This window comes from Phalacrocorax aristotelis, chromosome 9 (genome assembly GCF_949628215.1).
Source record: "Phalacrocorax aristotelis chromosome 9, bGulAri2.1, whole genome shotgun sequence".
Lineage (NCBI taxonomy): Eukaryota > Metazoa > Chordata > Aves > Suliformes > Phalacrocoracidae > Phalacrocorax > Phalacrocorax aristotelis.
The window spans coordinates 22316883-22334838 of NC_134284.1; the positions used below are offsets into that span (position 1 = coordinate 22316883).

The 17956-nt window shown below is 44.6% G+C and overlaps 1 protein-coding gene across 1 annotated transcript in view; it reads left to right on the forward strand.

Moving 5' to 3' along the window:
- The first annotated feature begins 2047 nt into the window (after nucleotides 1–2047).
- Nucleotides 2048–17956, forward strand: part of C9H14orf132 (chromosome 9 C14orf132 homolog) — a 43661-nt gene continuing 27752 nt past the window's right edge. The window contains exons 1-3 of the mRNA XM_075104427.1: nucleotides 2048–2154; nucleotides 2281–2290; nucleotides 3670–4092. Of these exons, the coding sequence (XP_074960528.1) occupies nucleotides 2048–2154; nucleotides 2281–2290; nucleotides 3670–4092 (540 nt within the window). The remainder of the gene's footprint in view (nucleotides 2155–2280; nucleotides 2291–3669; nucleotides 4093–17956) is intronic.

Below are 17956 nucleotides of genomic sequence, written 5' to 3' on the forward strand. Positions count from 1 at the left end.
ACTAGAGAGAAAGCAGAAGAGAAAACTGAAGACTGATTTTTTTCCTTTGTCAAGCTTAAGAAATATGAATGATAAAGTAATAGCTTGGAGACTGAGGACAATCTGGTGATTAATAATTTTGGTGATTGAAAAAATCTTTCTAGAATGAAATTTTATAATGGTTTGGATGGATCTTACAAATAGAAGTACTGTTCCAACGAACCTAACACTTCTGCAAGTAGGGAAGCAGGTTACAACGCTCTACCAGGAGAAGGGGCAATTTCTCTACAAGTATTTCTATAAAGACTGGTTTTGACTAGCACTATCCCCCAAGATAACTTAGCCAAGTTCCCAGCTGAGATCAAGAATAGGAAGTAATGTTTAGTGGCACTCACAGAAATCCACTATTGGACTCTATGGATGCTCATGGTTAGATCACACAAGCAAGACAGCTGGCATATACAATAGTTCTTTCATTCATTATTCCTCTACTCTCTACCTCTTAAATAAAAAATCCAGGGTGCTTAACAGATATAATCACTTTCTATACCGCTGATAAATGTATAGCATCTTAAAGTATAATGATGGGTACTACTTTCCACTGGTACTGTGTGTAATAAACGCCTCTTTTTCCAGAGGTAGGAATATATATACACAGACAACAGTCAGCAATTTAAAAACAAAGATGGAATGAACCTATGTATTTTTGCATCATAGGAACTGAAAGTAGCCAATTCCACTGTTCCCTGTATTGAACAATGCTTCTGCTAAATTCAATTTTTTTTACAGAGAGAGTTCTTCCAGAAGTCAGAGTGGAAATTAAGAATTTTAAACTTCAGCAGTTCACATTTTTTTTTCCCAATAACCAGCCTGCAGGGTACTCCTAGAATCATAGAATCACTGAGTTGGAAAGGACCCACAAGGATCATTGAGTCCAACTCTTGTCCCTGCACAAGACAACCCCAAAATTCATACCATGTCTCTGAAGGTGTTGTCCAAATGCTTCTTGAATAGCGTCAGGCTTGGTGCCATTACTGTCTCCCTGGGGAGCCTGTTCCAGTGCTCCACCAGCCTCTGGGGGAAGAACCTGTTCCTAATATCCAACCTAAACCTCCCCTGGCACATCCTCCTGCCATTCCCTCACGTCCTGTCATTGGTCACCAGAGAGAAGAGATCAGCACCTGCCCCTCCTCCTCCCCTTGTGAGGGAGCCGCAGACTGTGATGAGGTCTGACCTCAGCCTCCCCTTCTCCAGGCTGAACAAACCAAGTGACTTTAGCTGCTTCTCATACGATTTCCCCTCTAAACCCTTCACCAACTCCCTGGCCTCCTCTGGACACTCTCTAGTAGCTTTATATCCTTAATGTACTGTGGCGCCCAAACCTGCACCCAGCACTCAAGGTCAGGCCACACACAGAGCAGAGCGGGACAATCCCCTCCCTCGACCGGCTGCAGTGCAGGGCTTGAGGCACCCCAGGGCACGGTTGTCCCTCTTGGCTGCCAGGGCACGCTGTTGGCTTGTGTTCGGCCTGCGATCAACCAGAACCCCCAGGTCCCTCTCTGCAGAGCCGAGTGAGCAATGAATGCTCACTTCTAAAGTGAGCAACTACATGAGACAAATAGGAGGAAATGAATTTTCCAGATCAATTTTTGAGATACCAAGGATAAAAAGAAAATTTTATGGAAATATATGAATGGACCAATAAAAATGATGCTCTATTTCTCAGTGGAAAGGCAAAACTAGTAAAATTTGATGGCAAGAAAGCCAAAGTGATGATGCGCCACTGCTCACTAAAAGGTTAACTATGAGCAAGTGTCTTGTATTATTACCTGTGAGAAAGAAGACTTCAGCCAGGACCCACTTGGAGACTACTAGTTGGCTGAACTTGTTGAATGTCACAGTAAATACATGGAAACCTGACTGAACAATCTTGATACCAGTAGCAATCCTACTTGAGAGCTTTCATGGGATGGACAAGACACTATAAGTCTGAAAAAAGACACACGCAGTACCCAACAGCAGTTCTCAGGAGGCAAGTGGTTGCCCCAAAGAAAATAATGTCTTCGCCATGTCCCTGGTGGACACAGCCTTAGGAAATGGCCAGTGGAATAAAGCTATGCATTGCCTGATAGGGAATGAAACTTTTCTCATTGGACACTTTCAAGAAGAGATTGGGTAAAGGTAAACTCCTTGTTTGGAGGGTCACAGGAGTAACTGGTGTATTTTAAGCAGGTGCATAGACTAGATTATCTCCTGAGCTCCTTTCCAGCTCTGTTTCTCTACAATTCTCACTCTCCATAGAATCAAACAAGTATGGAAGTCACTGTGGTTTCAAAGCCATAATTATTTTGTTGTTCTTATGAAAGGATCCTTACTGTAGCTGTTGCCACAGATGGCTTACATTCACCCTGTAGAGATGCCTACCCAGCGCAATGTAAAATTTATCTGGATGATAAAAGATCAACACTGCTTTGAAGTTACTTTCTGGCTTCTGACACACACATCAATACCCTTTCAAAACTCTGGAGAAAGTCCACCAAGAGACAATTCCATTATTTACAAAATGGAATTTTAAAATCTTAAAATGACACTACCTTTTGGGGATTTTACTTGTTTACTTAATGAGTCTCTTGAGAAAAAAAGCATTTTTGGCAGGTACACTAATAGACACTGAAGTAAAAGACTGATTTACAACAGCTGATGGTCTTTTCACCACCACCTGCTGCAACAGTGCAACATTATACTGACAAAACAGCATAGACTTTATCTTACACAGGATGAAGTACCTTCTATTTTTTCTTCCAGAGTTTGAAACACCAGTGCAAAGCTGATTCTCCAGGTACTTCTGCTATTGGCTTATGCTTGTATTCCCACCAGCCGTGGTAAGAGGCTGAAGTAGTAAAACCATGGCCAAATAGTTCAGCCTTGGAGATGAACCGAATGGGTACATGGCACAAAGGCAATGAAAATCACAGAACAAAAACATTCAACACAGAAGAACTTCCTTTGTTATTATCCTACTTTTCTAGATGGTGTTAGAGATTTTTCAGTGCTGCCCAATATGTGGGTTCACTACCTTTTCATGCAAAGTGGTAACAGTATCTGTGAGACGCAAGGGAAAGCATAACAAAAGGGACAAAACGTATTTATTGTCAATCGTTGAATGGTAAATTCAGGGAACAAAGAGAAAAGTTACAAGTTAAGTTGTAACAGCAAAGTCATGAAAAGGTGTAAGAATAAGCTGCTGGGAGTTCTTTTCAACTGAGGTGGGAGAAGGGGCTGGCAGAGCGTTTCAAAAAAAGGCTGACGGATTCGCAAGCTGGGCAAGAAAAGCAAGTCAGGTGTTGCCTTGCGATGCAGCCATGTAGCCTGTTGAACCAGGGTACGGGCACAGGGGCAGTGGAACCTGAGCCACACCTGCTCCTTAGTGTGCTCATTACTCATCCCTTTGCTCTTCAGCCCTCACTATCCTCAGCTCCCGGCCGGCTCGGCCCACCCTGGGGCTTCCCCTCCCCTTGCCTCAGCGCCCGGGCTCGCCCACCGCCCCTGCGGTCCCGGGCGTAAAGAGGGCCCGCAGAGCTCTCTGGCGTGAGCTTCAGCCGCCGCCCGCCTGCGGGGACCGGAAAGCTGCGCTCCAGCTCAGGCTGACCGCGGGCCGGGGCTGACCGCGGGCCGCCCTGGCCGCCGAAGTGGGTGTGGACCGGGCGGCGGGGAGGGGCCGCCCGCAGGTGCTGCAGGGCTTCGCGAAACCGCCGCTCCCCGTCCCCGTCCTCTCAGCCCCCCGCCCGCCGCGGGGCGGGCCCAGCCCCGGCCCCAGTCCCGGCCCCAGTCCCGGCCCAGTGTGGAGGCCGGGTCCCCGCCACCGCCCCCTGGCGGAGCCGCCCGCCGGGCCGTGCCGGGCCGCGCCGGGAGCCGCCGGAGCTGGAACTGGTACCGGTGTCGGTCCCGCTGCCGCGGCCGCGCCCGCCGCTGCTGGGGGAGGCGGCGCCCGCGACGAGCCCCCGCGCCCCGCCCGCCCCCGGCAGCAGCGGCAGCGGCAGCGGCAGCCCCAGCACCGCCGGCAGCACCGCCGGCAGCTCCAGCACCATGGACCTCTCCTTCATGGCCGCGCAGGTAGGGCGCGGCGCCGGGGCGGGACCGCATCCCCCCTTCACCTTCTCCTCCCCGCTCCGAAGGCGCGGCGGTGATCCCGGAGGCGCCGCGGCTCGGGGAGGGGGCGCGGGGGAAAAGGGAAAAAGGGGGAAGAAAAGAGCAGCCAGAGCTGGAGGCGCTGCGTGAGAAGTTGCGGGGCGCAGGTCGGGCGCAGGTCGGGCGCAGCACCTGTTCGCGCCGAGCGGCGGCTCCCGGCCCGCCGCCGCCCGCCCCCTCCGGCGCTCCTGCCTCCGCCGGTGCGCTGGCACCGCCGGGCCGCGCCGCGGCCGGGGCAGCAGCTCTGCTTCCTCGAAGGCAGGCTGTGAGCAGAAATCGGAGATGTGATTTTTCGGTTCTCTTCCTCCCTTCCGTACTGCGTTCATACGTGCATCTGTGTTTGTGTAAGTTGATGTCTTGGCACACAGAATCTAGCTCGGTGTGTACAGAAATACTCATCTACTTGCATAAACAAATTGTTTAAATTGCAGCTAAGCTCTGGATTTCAGCTTGAGGTGTGATCATGGGTATTGGTGTTCAATGTATTGACGCTTGATATATTGAGAAGTATGTAATGGCTATAAGCCTCCCAAAGCCAAAAATCACCTCAGTGAATCCATGTGAATTAGGTTTTTCAACAGACAAACAGCACTATGCTTCGGAAAAAGTCACACGCACTGAACATCCCTATCATATTTTTCCAGGATAATTTCTTCTGTTCATGCAGATACCTAACTGTCTGTACATAACTGGTGTTTTTCAGGAATGATTTGGGTCCAAGTTTGAGCTTTTGTGAAAAAACGTCACCCGCTATTTAGAAGGGGAGTGGGGGCCAGGGAGGCCTTTCCACACTGCTGCTGCCTAAGCACTGACTTCAGCTGGGGATGGTTGAGGGAGACCAAATCTGACCCTTGCTGTGTTGTTCTGTTTCATTAATGCAATGGCAATTTTCTCTTCTTCCCTTCCTTAAAGCCTACCTCTGAGAGAGTGTCTGGCTCTGCCTACTGAAGGTAGCAATGGACTGCCCAAGAATCTCCTCCACTTGGAGGTATTTCTAAGAATATTCTTTTAAGGCAAACCACAGTGGGGAGGGGGAAAGCATAGTTTCTACCAATCTGAGGTCCTCCCAGTAACTGGAGTATTTAGAGGAAGTTTTGTATGTGTCAGATAATTTTCCTGTGGTCCTTCTCCGCACAATCAGCGAGCTCCCTGTGTCTGTCTCTTGTTCCCTAAGCACTGAGTTGAAGTGGGATGCCCAAGTTGCACAGAAGCAGAGGTGCAGCCCAGCGTCAGATTTTACCAGTAATCAGACGAGTGTGCCAAAGCCGGGACTAGTGCTGCCCTTGCCGTTTCTCTACCCTCCCTTATTCCTGCTGTCCCATGTTCCACATATCTTCTACCCTAGTTCTGTGCATTGGAGGAGTCTCAAAGCTGGGTGCTTCAGTTCTCTCAGAAAAGTTCCCTGTACAAATATGCCTTATACTAAGCAACTAAGGTTACTAATTCAACAATTTACAGTGAATTATGTGTGTTTCTTCCTGATCCATTGGGGTTGGTTTATTCTTTTCCTTTGTCACAACAAGTGACAAAGAATAATTTATTTCAATTTTTTTGGTGAATTTGAGGAATCTGCCTTCCTTGGGAAACATCTTTTTAAGGAAGAAAAGTATTTATGTGAAAACCCTGCAGCAGGGAAGTCTATCTGTGAAGGGAGGTTTGCCTTCCCCAACATGGGTATGGATCTGCTGTCCTTGAGGCAGAAGAGGTAGAAGCCTTTGTCGGGTTTCCCCTGTCCCCCTCTAGACACCACCCAGCAGCATGGGGATGGGGATGAGCTGCAAAAAGAGTGGGGTACAGTTACATGCAGTCCCTCCTGTGGCCCAATACGCCTTGGGAAGGAAGGATTGAATCCCTTGGAGCTGTCTCTGCCGCGAAGCCCTTTGGGTGGTGAGGTGAAGGCGGGAGGCAGTTGGGGCTCCCGGGTGTCTCTCTCAGCGAGGTCATGGGGCTCCTTGGGTATGCACAGCACAGTTTCATGGGGTACGTGGGAGAGTCCTCTGGGGGGGTATTTGTGTAATTAACCTTTTATGAGCTGTAGGAGAGGATTTCTTGGGCTCCTTTTCTACTGAAGGAAACAAATCCGGTTGTCAGGTCACTGTGTACAGCGAATGCTACACTTATCTCTGTTAACCCCCTGTCACAGGCCTCTTGTACCTTTCTTTCTGAATGGGGCAACCCTTTCAATTCCAGTCACCACAGTGGCATTTAACCCCCAGAGTGTCACTCCTCTAATTTAGGTATTGCTTTTCTTCAACTTTCTTTTCCCTGCTATATCTTTTTGTCTGTTTTTTTTGACTCCTCTCTGTGGCATCTCTGGGGTCCACTGAGGTAACCCTCAACAGGGGTACGTGAGTCAGAAGAGAATTATTGACCTGTGCTCCCTGCTCCTAACCACACTTAAAGATGCTCCACCATCGCACTTGTTAACATCCTTCTGACATATGATAGGGCTTGCATGTTACTTGATGAATGCCAAGTGCCTGGATACTTTGTACCAAAATAGGTAATGCCTAAACAGAGATGCTTAATGGCATAAAAGGAATGGTTACCTCTCAAGTTAATTTACTTTCTGCAGGATACTTTATTTATGATCCTGTAAGTGGCTTTTGTGTATAATTTGTACAACACCTTTGTGGCGCTCGTCGTGGACTGAAGTCAGCTTTGCTAGATCTCTTGTGAGACACCATAAATGACCTGTACCTTAGAGCCGCTCTGATGTATGCACAGAGACAGAAGGTGTGTGTAAGTTAGGTTAACATTTCCAGCCTCAGTGATACTGTAATATGTTACGGAAGCTGCTATCTGGCCTCCTCTAAAGTGCGCAGGGTGAAAGGTAATGCAACAGTTGATGGTATCTCTTAAGTAAAGTTTTCATGCATTTGCTAAAATGTTCAGTGGGTGAGAGTTTGCAGATCTGGAAAGCTGTATTGGTATGTTTATATCTTCAGATAGCTGAATACAAGGAAGCCTGCTTGCTAGAAGCACTGGGTATGCAGAGCTATACGAATATACTGCAACTTTCGTATTCAACACCTCCCCTCCTTTTTAAGATGTCTTGTGAGATGGCTTGTGCTTTGGAGGCCCTGAAACCATTTCATGTGCCAGCAGAAAGGTAAATGAAACGCCCCCCCGAATGATATATTTGATGGCATAGAAAGGATAATGTTTTGCAGATAAAAATTGTTGTTGTGGAACAGGAGATTGTCAGGTTGTAATGCTAACAAATCTGTGCAGTGTCAATACAGCACGGGGGTTTGGCTGCCCAGCTTAAGCAACCACATCCAAACATCTCCGCTGTAGTACATCTGTTAGCTACGCCAGGAAGAGCAGCTTTTGACTGTAACAATTGAATCCATTGTTAAAATAAGCCTTTTTGCATCTGTGTGTTCATCAGTAGTTGGTTGTGCAGGCTTGGGTGTCCTCCGCTCTGCGGGTGCTCTAATTGATTTCGGTTAAGGTCGGTTGTGCTAATAAGCGTGACTCGCACCTAGTGAAAGCCTATTAGCTAGTATTATTTTTTTTTTCATTTTAGATCCAGATTTTAATTAAAGTAATCCTGTACACCTCAAGATACTATGCCAAAAATGTTCAGCCACTGCAGAGCTGTATGGCTGGCTTATTTCTGAGTGTTGTTCAGTGGTTTCAGAGTGCTTTTGTAGTCTAGGTAACCTCAGAAATAGCCTCTCCTTATAGGTAGAGGCTTTCGCTTCCAGCATAAAAGCCTGGGTTTGGGGGTGCTGAGCTCTGGGTCCAGGCTAAGAGCATTCAGTGCTCTTCAGCAGGGGTCAGGGGTTTGCTGTCAGATGCCCAGGGATGACCTGTCCCGCTCCCCACTTCTGACACACTAAAATGAATATCCATTTAACAACTGGCTAAAGTATTTCTGATGAAAGAAACTGCAACAATGAAAATTGCATCTTTGTTAATGGGAGCAGGGTTGAAATGTATTCAACTTGGAAGAAAATAGAGGTGCATAATGGGGAAAAACTGGAAAGCTGGGAAGAAAAAAATGATGTCATGGTCTTCAGTATAATACCAATCGATATGACCTGAACAGCACCTGCTATCATAATACTAGTTATGCGTTTTTCAAGATTTATGTTTGCAATTTAACTTTTCCTTAAGTGATTTCTAGAATTTTTGTTTCATATTAAAAATAAGGAATGGATTTCTTTAACTTGCAATATTTTTATGATTGGGTATATCTTCATATAATAAAAATAATATTTTAATTGTCAGATAAATGATTTTTTTTCTTTTACACATAGAACAAGGAAAAGCTAGTAAGAACCTTGGGAACCTGGTCACTTCTGTGGAGTTTTCTTTTTTGTCTCAGTCATATATATGGTTTATGTATTAATTATCTGTTGATTCTCCATGTTCAAAAGCCCTTTATAAACAACTTCTGAGGATTTGAAATAAGTTGAATTCTTTGGGCTTAGTTTCAATGGTTAAAAGCTGTTTTTTTGTAATCCTTAATTTCTATTTTAGTGTTGAGGATTTTTTTTTTAATTGAAAAAAACATTACATGCTTCAGGAGGTAGAGAAATAACTGAAAAGTTTGGTGCAGAAAATGAAACCGTTTAAAGAGTAAAGATCATTTCAGTTTCATTGGGTTTTATTTCTGTATTACTCTTCTAGGATTTCAGGTCTGGTCTTTGATCATTCAAGTCACTCTGAGCCTTTCATCATGTTGGCAATAGATCAGGTCACTTTCCCAAAACAGGGCTGTGGTCCTTGGTGTAGGTTGAAGAAACCCTGTGGCTACCTCTAACCATATCACTACAACAAGTCCAAGGCTTCTGTGCCTCCACATGAAACATATATTATTATGAGCTGTTAAATTTCTGGAAAGCACTGGAATGCATGTAAACTGAGTTCATTTAGGACATGTTTGACTTAATACTCATATTTTCCAGAAGATGTGGACTCCCCGTGTCTGTGCTCCGAAGCTGGTGTGTGCACAGAGTGTGTTTGGCCTTTTGGGACACCCAGCCACCTGAACAGAGCTGCTGCATTTCCAGAAATCTGAGACAGAGGCAATATCCTTTAATTCCTTTCTAATGAGATTTCTGGATGCTAGAGGATGCACAATTAGGATCCGCTGTACTCTGCTGTATCAGCACAGAGGAACCAGGGCGCAGGATAATCCTGCATCTGTTTTCCCACTTTTTCTTTATGTATTCTCTGTCTCAGGAGTCAAGAGGGATTCAAAGCCTTTATTAGCTGTGTGCTCTTTCTACAGCAATGTAATCTGAAGGTATTAAAACCAAGAGGGTATAGATTTGTGGTTTTGTTAGGTTATTCCCACCTGCTCAAAACAGAATCCAGGCTACTTGCGTAGTGTGAGCTTGTGTGTGTGCCTGTGTGCACCATGTATGTGCTGAGAAAGCTGAATTTATTGCTTGCCTCCAGAGATGGACCAACTTCTTGGTCATGTTTCTAACTGTAGAATCTGTGTGTGACAATGCTGAATGGGGTGGTCATTTGGAAGCTTTGACATTGCTGGTGTAGCTTAAGAGTCATTTATTTTACTCTTTAGTTTTAAAAGTGTGATTGCCAAAAAATAAGCTCTAAGACAAACTACATGGGTAATCAGGATTTGAAGATGCACAAACCCCTTCTTGTCAAAAACTGCCTTGATTATAATCTAAGACCTAAGACAAAACCCCTCAATCCATAGCATCAAACATTAATAATGTTAATAATGTTAGCTAGGAGGATGTAGGCATTCTCTTACATGACCAGGTCAGTGCTCACATACATACAGCATAATAGGGCATTGACCATTACTCTACCAGCCCTGTTTTCTTCCAAAGGTTAATCTTCCCTGGAATCCTTTGATTCCTCCAGAATGTCTTGACCTACAATAAATGCAATCAAAACATCAGGAACCTGAAAGAACAGACCTGAGTTTAACTGAGGATGTCTCAGACACTCAAAGTTCAAGTCCTGATGCCTCGCTGTACTATGGCACAGCCATGGGGACCAGCTGCATAATCCAGATGTTGCAGAAATCCTGTTCTGTGTGCAGAAATCAGTGCTGTCCTCATCCAGGATATTGCTAACAGTTGAGGTGAGAATCACTTTCTGGGTAAGTCTTTCTGCTAACTGCTTGGCGCAACTGCATTAGATTTTTATTAGTGAGGGGGATATGAGGAATCCCTGCACCTTTCCTGTCACTGCAGTAAGAGTGCAGACTGTGTTTCCAAGTCTTGTATAGGAGAAATTTCTGTGCCAACAAAGCTTTTGAAAATTTTCCGGAGATTTGGTCATAGTGGTCTTGTGAAGTGTTGATATTGCACTTTGGAGGAGGTTGTTGTTCCAGAATTGTGCTTAGAATTGCTGTCAAAGATGCTAAAAGCAGTGACTCCAATCCAGCAAAACGCTTAGGCACTTGCTGCACTTGGAGCATGTGCATCTTGTTCCAGTAACATCAGCAGGACTGTCCACTTGCTTAAAATGAAATATCTCAAAGCCTGGCACAGATGGGGCGAGAATGCTTTGCAATTCATGGGAAAACCTCCTAGAAGAGCAAGACGAAACCTACTCTTGGTCATATTATTAATCCAAGGAAGGCTGAGACTATCCGTTTTGGAGTGACTGTATTTCCATCAATTAATAGCATGACCAGTTTCTCATAGGAGCTGCTGAATGTTAGCAGAGGAGGATGTGGCAGGAAGGGGGTGGTAGGGAAGGGAAAGTAGGATGTGGCTCACATGACGCATGTGTTTGTGCAGTCTAGTTATGTGCACCCTTGCACAGGGAAGGTTAGAAGATACTAGAAATAATTTCTTTGTATTTCATGTGCCAACTAACTGTGAGACTAATTCTGTGAAGTGCTTTTTTTTTTTAATCTCATGATTTCCAGCAGATGTAGGCTAAGGAGTTCACAAAGGAAGCAGATTTGATCTATTTCTGTGTTGAATGTGGAAAGGTTTGTAAGATAACTGCAGATGGGCACATCCACATGCATTACAATGATAAAGCAGGAGCCTTTCATAACACAATTGATGGCAGCAGCTGCTGCGGTCCTATTGTACACGGAAAACAGCTACAGATGGCAGGTAAGTGGAATGAAGACTGAAGCAGCACTACATTCATGCCAAACCTCTTGCTTGTTCAGATGCCTGGTATTTCTTTAGCAGTAAGAGCCCAACCCTGTCATATACTGAGCAGTAATGCTCTTGGCAGTCTTGATGAGACCTGAGTTTCTGGGTAGCAACTGGGTAGCCCAATGGTATTAGGTCCTCAGAATCTGTAGGCTAGAAAATCTAGACTGGTTATAGAATTTTTCTTAAAAAACAAAACAAAACAAAACAAAAACAACCAAAAAACCCCTCAACTTGTTTTTGGCTAATCTAGTCTGAATTTGTTAATTCAGTGAGCTGCAAACATGGGGATGGAGGTTCTGCCTTAAGTTTTGTTGGAAATAGGATGGATGCTGGCTATTAGGAAGCTAGTGTCACACCTTCCTAACCTTATTTCCCTGTTGGGCAAAAGCCAAAAGGTTTGGAATGATTCAAAAGGTTGCATGGGATTTAGTAAAGCAGCATCATGCTTTGGTGACCATTGGTACACCATCAAATTAAATCATTGGTCAAAGAAAACATTAGAGCATTCAAATGAAATGCAGGGATGTGGGAAGCAGAAAATTGGAACAGCAAGCCAAGTAAATTCAGCAGTGACCAGCTCTGTTAGCTTACTATGTCTGTCTTCTGGGACATGCTTTCCTTGAAGGTATTTTATGTCATGAATTGCATTGTCTCCCTAAGCTAGTGAGGTCTGTTGGAGACCTGTCTGTTGTTTCAGCAGGCTTCTTGGTTTGAGTGTAGTATCCTAAATGGGATTAGTGTTAACCACTTCCACTGTTCATAGGGGTGGTGATTTTTAAAGGTGTCTTTTAAAATAGTGATGACTCTTTAAGCAGGTACATACTCAAGTGTGAAAGGAAGGTCCTTGAAAATTGGTTGTAAACTGATGATAGTGGTGTCACCCATCATCAGTGTTTTGATCTACTACTTCTGCCGGTGGATACATCAGGAGTTGCTCCATTTCCATGGAGTAGCAGGAGGATAAATGTTGTGGAAGCCTTTGGCAAACACAATGCTGACATTGCATATGCAAGTTGTTAGTGCTTGGATACAAAAGGGTCAGAATGAAGTGTGTGAACTCCTTGCCATCTATTTTGAAGGTGCTGAGTGTCCAGGGTGTGCTTTCCTGTACCCTCTGGTCCTGCACTGAACAATACCTGCTCTACTTGTACCTGCTCAAGCAGGGGGGTTGGACAAGATGATCTCCAGAGGTCCATTCCACCTCCAACCATTCTGTGATACCTGTCCCTGTGCTGAGCATTGAATAGGAGAAAACCCATGGCCAGATGTGATGCCAAGACCAGGAGTACTAAACACTTATTGAATGCATGCTCTGCAGCTTTGGAAGGATTACAGGGAGCAGAGGCAACATGGGGTGGAAGATCTCTCCCTGTAAATATGACCATGTGGTGTGTACACAGCAGCCAGAACTGATGCTGTTAGTGGTAGTCACTACCCACCCTTTCTCTCACTGGCTCGCACACCCACATGATGCTTTCAGATCTGTCTCACAGCACCAGCTGTTTGAAATGACACGTACTTTCAGGCTGAATCTTTAGTCTTTCCATTCTGAAAGCTGAATTCAACACTCCCTGTAGCTGCCTGTTGTGGTTTAACTTCAACTGGAAACTAAGCACCACAGAGCTGCTCACTCGCTACCCCAGGTCGGGTGAGGGAGAGAATCAGAAGAGGAAAAAGGGGGAAAACTCATGCAATGAGATGGACAGTTTAATAGGTAAAGCAAAAGCCACGTACACAAGCAAAGCAAAACAAGGAATTCAGTCACTCCTTCCCATGGGCAGGCAGGTGGTCAGCCATCTCCAGGAAAGCAGGGCTCCATCACGCGTAACAGTTACTTGGGAAGACAAATGCCATCACTCCGAATGTGTCCCCCACTTCCTCCTTATTCCCTCAGCTTTATCTGCTGAGCATGATGTCATATGGTATGGAACATCCCTTGGGTCAGTTGGGGTCAGCTGTCCCAGCTGTGTCCCCTCCCAACTTTTTGTGTGCCCTCAGCCACTCGCTGGTGTGTTGGGGTGAGGGGCAGAAAATGCCTTGACTCTGTCGGCACTGCTCAGCAATAATGAAAACATCCCTGTATTGTCAACACTGTTTTCAGCACAAATCCGAAACATGGGCCTATACTAGCTACTATGAAGAAAATAAACTGTATCCCAGCCAAACACAGAAAAGTGCCAGAACTGAAACCTGCAAGGAGCAGCTAATTAGGAAACAGTAATGTTACAGTCGCTTCAGTGCCTCTTTGCAGTAGGCTGTTGGACACAGGGTCAGTTCTTTTTGTTTTGCAAAGAGATTATCTCTGACTTGGAAATGTTTTAGAAAATAATAAAGTTTTAACTTCTCAAATATTAGGAAAGGGGGAGCAGTCTAGGGATGGGCTGTGCACGGCTAAGAGAAAACCAAACTTCCATTGGCTTCTGCTGTGGCTTTTTTTTTTTTTAACTACCAAAACAATTGGATGGGCATTTGCAAAACATGGGAAGATGTGCTGAGCCTTGATGTGCTGAGTTCTGGGACTGATAACAGCTACCAGCCCCACAGTCTCGCTGCATGGAACTAGAAACGACAGACGTGTCTCTTTGGCTGATGTGTTGAGGTGTATATTCGGAGAGAAAAAGTAACGACCAAACTGATGAGGAAGTAAATGTGTTAAAATGTAAAGTTCTGAAGGATTTCTGAAAGTGCAGCTGAACCCAAGGACTTGGAACAGCGGATCACACTTAAATTCTCTCAGCCCCCAACTAAGTGTGTGCTGAAAGCGTGTGAGTAATCCTCTGAACTACACCTCTGTTTAAATGAAGTATATAATTAAGTGCCTTGATAATCTGCAGTAAGTGGCAAAGCATTTTGAGGTATCGTAATGGCTTTTCTTTAAAAGTGAGCTCCACTTGAAATAAATTAGGTTGCTTCTTTCCTCTCTGTCTTCCCCTCCTTGTAAGATTTTGTGGACTTTTCTCAGGGATTTTCTCCCACCTTTTTTCCTGGAAGGGGAGAATATTTTATACTCATATAGAACTCAGGTCTCCTGACCTTTTTGGGTATCTTCTTTCTATGTCTCTCATATCCTCCATCCTTACCTTTTGTAAATTGTTTCAAATGCTATAGCTGCACCAGCACAAGTCCAAATCCCACAAAGCTTAGATTTGGAAGATGGGAGCCAAAGAGTAAATATTTCTTTTGTTCAGGGAGAGGAGATGAAATTGGAACCGAGCAGCAGAGTAAAATGCTGCAGTCACTCAAGGTCTAAGTGTAGCAAAAAAAGTGAGTGGTAATAGAGGTAGAATCTAAATTCCAGGAATGGAAATGTCACCCCTCCTGCACTGTTTCATGTTTTGGTTGCTCTCCGGCTGGAGCAGAGCAGCTTACAACCTCAGCTTGAAAAGTTCTGAATTCTCTTCTCTAGGTGCTGAACCTGGCAGTCAATTGGGTGAAAATATTGAAAATGCATTCACAAATGCTCCGCTCTTTTTCTGTCCTATGGTATTTTTTACCCCAGAGATCTGGAGGAAAACTTTATCGAATAGGTGGTTATTAACATTAAGGCATGGCGTGTGGCAAATGGTTGTTCTGTAATAGGATCCAGGTTGTGAAATGGTTCATTCTGTGTTGTTCTCTGAGCCATCTGATTGAGCATGCTGTGAGACTGTGCAGATGGGCAAGTTTTGTTGCACTGATTTGTTGTCAGGGTGGCAGATGTTTTATTCTCCTGGTGTGTTCTCTGGCATTTCTCATGGACATGAAGCAGAAGAAACTGAATTGCTGTGCTCTCTCTCCCTTGTTCTCCAAGATAGTTTTGCAACTCATTTGTCCTATAATCTTATGAAGTGTGAGAAGTATGCACCTCCTGACTTTTCTTACAACTGTGCTTTATACTTTCACAGGTAACTTTCTTTACCCAGCCAGCTGTAATTTTCAGCATGGGTGGTTTTCACGGTGCATCTCTTGCTTATCGCTTTAGTGTACTTAACACCCTTAACAGTGCTTTAAAGATGAGTATTTGGATGACTAAACAATCCTGCCTCTAAAGCTTTTGTCTTCTGACCTCTAGTCTGCACAGTACATAGCTGGAAGAAGGGGAGGGCGTGGAGAAGGCAGAAGGCAACACGCTGATGTAAGTTGCTGTCTAGGCTGCCACGATAACAACCCCTTGCTGTTCTTCAAAGCCTTCAGGTGCCAGCATATGCCACGGGGAATGCTGAAGGAGTGAAGGGAAATGGGAGACAGCTAGCGCAGGTAAATTTGGGCAAACTCTGATATCTTCCTGAACACCCAGCACGGTATGATTTGAATTGATGTAGGGAATGCTGGCCAGCTGCTGGGAGCCAGTTCATTATTTCTGAAACTGTTGGCTATGGAAATGGCAAAGCCAACAGTTACTAAATATCTTAAATATCTTAAATTCAGTTCTAGAGGAGAATAAATGGAATTGGGAGAGTCTCTTCTGAAATGAAAGTTGGTCTTGCCTTTCCACTAGATACTTGCCATTAGAAAATGAATCACATATAATGCTGTAAGTTTAGCCTTGCCTAAACAAGAGTACAATTTCATTGGTACAAAAATATTAAATAATTTTTTTAGTGTTTGCTTTTTTAATTAAAAAATAAATTATTCTGTACCTTGTGTAGCATATAGGCTAAGAGGGTAATTCAGCTGGACTCTACCACATCCATGATACAGTTTTTTACAGAAATATGTAACATTTAGGGTATGGGTGTATCTCCATACTTATTCTAAGGATCTCTGGAACCCTACAATATAAGCAATGGCCAGGCATACGCTGCCAGTGTTGGTGAGACATGACTGAGACCTTGCACGCAAACACTGTGATCATCTGTGATGCCTGCACTCTGTCCTGCAGGACCATGGCATGACCAGGGAGGAGAAGGACTGTAAGTGCAAGCTGCTGTGCATCCGGGCTGGGCCAGCATGGGCATGCATTCTTGGGGTGTCAACCAAAGGCAGTACGGCTGTGTCTGTTGCCTACAGGTAGCTCCAGGCTACTGCTGTATTTCAGTGCTGTATACAGCAGTGACTTACCACTTAACTGGTTCAACTTCTAACGTGATCTTCACTCTCATATACTTTAAAACTTCTTTATGAAGAATGTAAAGTTTCACCTGCAAATAAAGGATACGGAGAGGTAGGCAGAACTTCCCTGTGATGCCACTGGGGAGATAAGGGTCTTAGGGAGAACTGATTCCCAGTTTGGTGCTTCCTCAGTAGGGAAGCTTAAACTGGCCGTGGGTGGCAGAGGCAAAGCAGCAAATCCTTTTTGTGTCACACGTGTGCAGTCAGGTGGCCCAGCAGGTAATGCTCAGAGCATCCCTTAAGTGCTTCTGGATATTGATGAAGTCACAGCTTTAAGCTTACAGCCTTGCCTTTTGGTGCTAGATTCATGACTATCAAGCTCTGAGGTTTGGGGGTTTTTTTAACTATGGTGTCATTTTGTTCAAAATTAATCTAGCAGGTGATCTTACTGAAGTTTGGAAAACTGGGACTGTCGGACTCTGCACCATTTCAGTAAAGCTTTACCAGGTGGTAGAACAGTCCCTTCCCCAACAATAAGCAGCATCTCTGAGTGCTGATTTTGACAGAAACCCCAACATAGGTTTAAGAGTAATACAGCTCAAGTATTACTCTTTGCCTGAGGATTATACTATGCTCCTGGCAGTCCTAGTAGCCATCCCTTTCACCACCTGTCTGGCAAGAGGAGCAGAGCAGTGACAACAGAGAAGATGCTGCAGCTGTCACACCTATTTACGGCTTCTCAGTCACTGATGTGAGAATAAACAAATGTGGTATTCAGTCAGTTGCATGGTTAGCAATTTATTTCTGAAATCAGTCACTTGAAACGTACTAAGGCACAAGTGAAAAATACCTCTGTCAGCGCTTTTGGTGTAGCTTGCAAACTAGTGATTCCCTCTCTTTCTGTTAATATAAGAGTTAAGATAAAGACCACATCCTTACCTGATGAAAGCAAGTTTCTCCTCTTAGTGAAGTTGTACCAAGATGGGATGTGGCTCTCCAAATGCAGGAGCATACTCATTCTTCTCCACTGCTGCCATTTTATTCCCTGATTTTATTACCCACTCTGCAGCGATGAGTAACTATCTCTCATGTAGACAAGTGATATTTACTGTAAAAAACAGCTGAGTGAATTCTTAGTTGAGCAAATGTTTAAAGAAAGAACAATTAGAGATTGCTTTCCTGTGTTGTTTGAAAACACTGAGGGGGAAAAAAAATTGAAAATATAAACATTTTGTCTTTGATAGCCAAGAAACAAATGCTCGAGCCCATATCTTCCAGCATTGCATCGCCACAAATGTGGGCATGAAAGTGGTTGTATTTAGTCACTAAATCTTTTTGAAGTAAAAAAATGGCTGACAGTATACCATTTATAAACAAAGCAGTAAGTTGGGGAAGTTGACAGGATTAAAATATGTGGTCTGTTTTGGGAGCTGAAGTGGGACAATCCCAGGTAAACGAAGGATGGTGAACCCCTAATAACCCACGCAGACACAGTATCTGGGGCCATGGATGGATGTTGAGCTCTGGTTTTCCTTCTGTCTCTGCTTTCCTTCTCAAAGCTGCAGAGGGGATGGCACGGAACAAGCACGTCATGGCAGGAGCTGTATTTTTGGCTTGGAGATGAGAGCAATCATCCCTTGAGC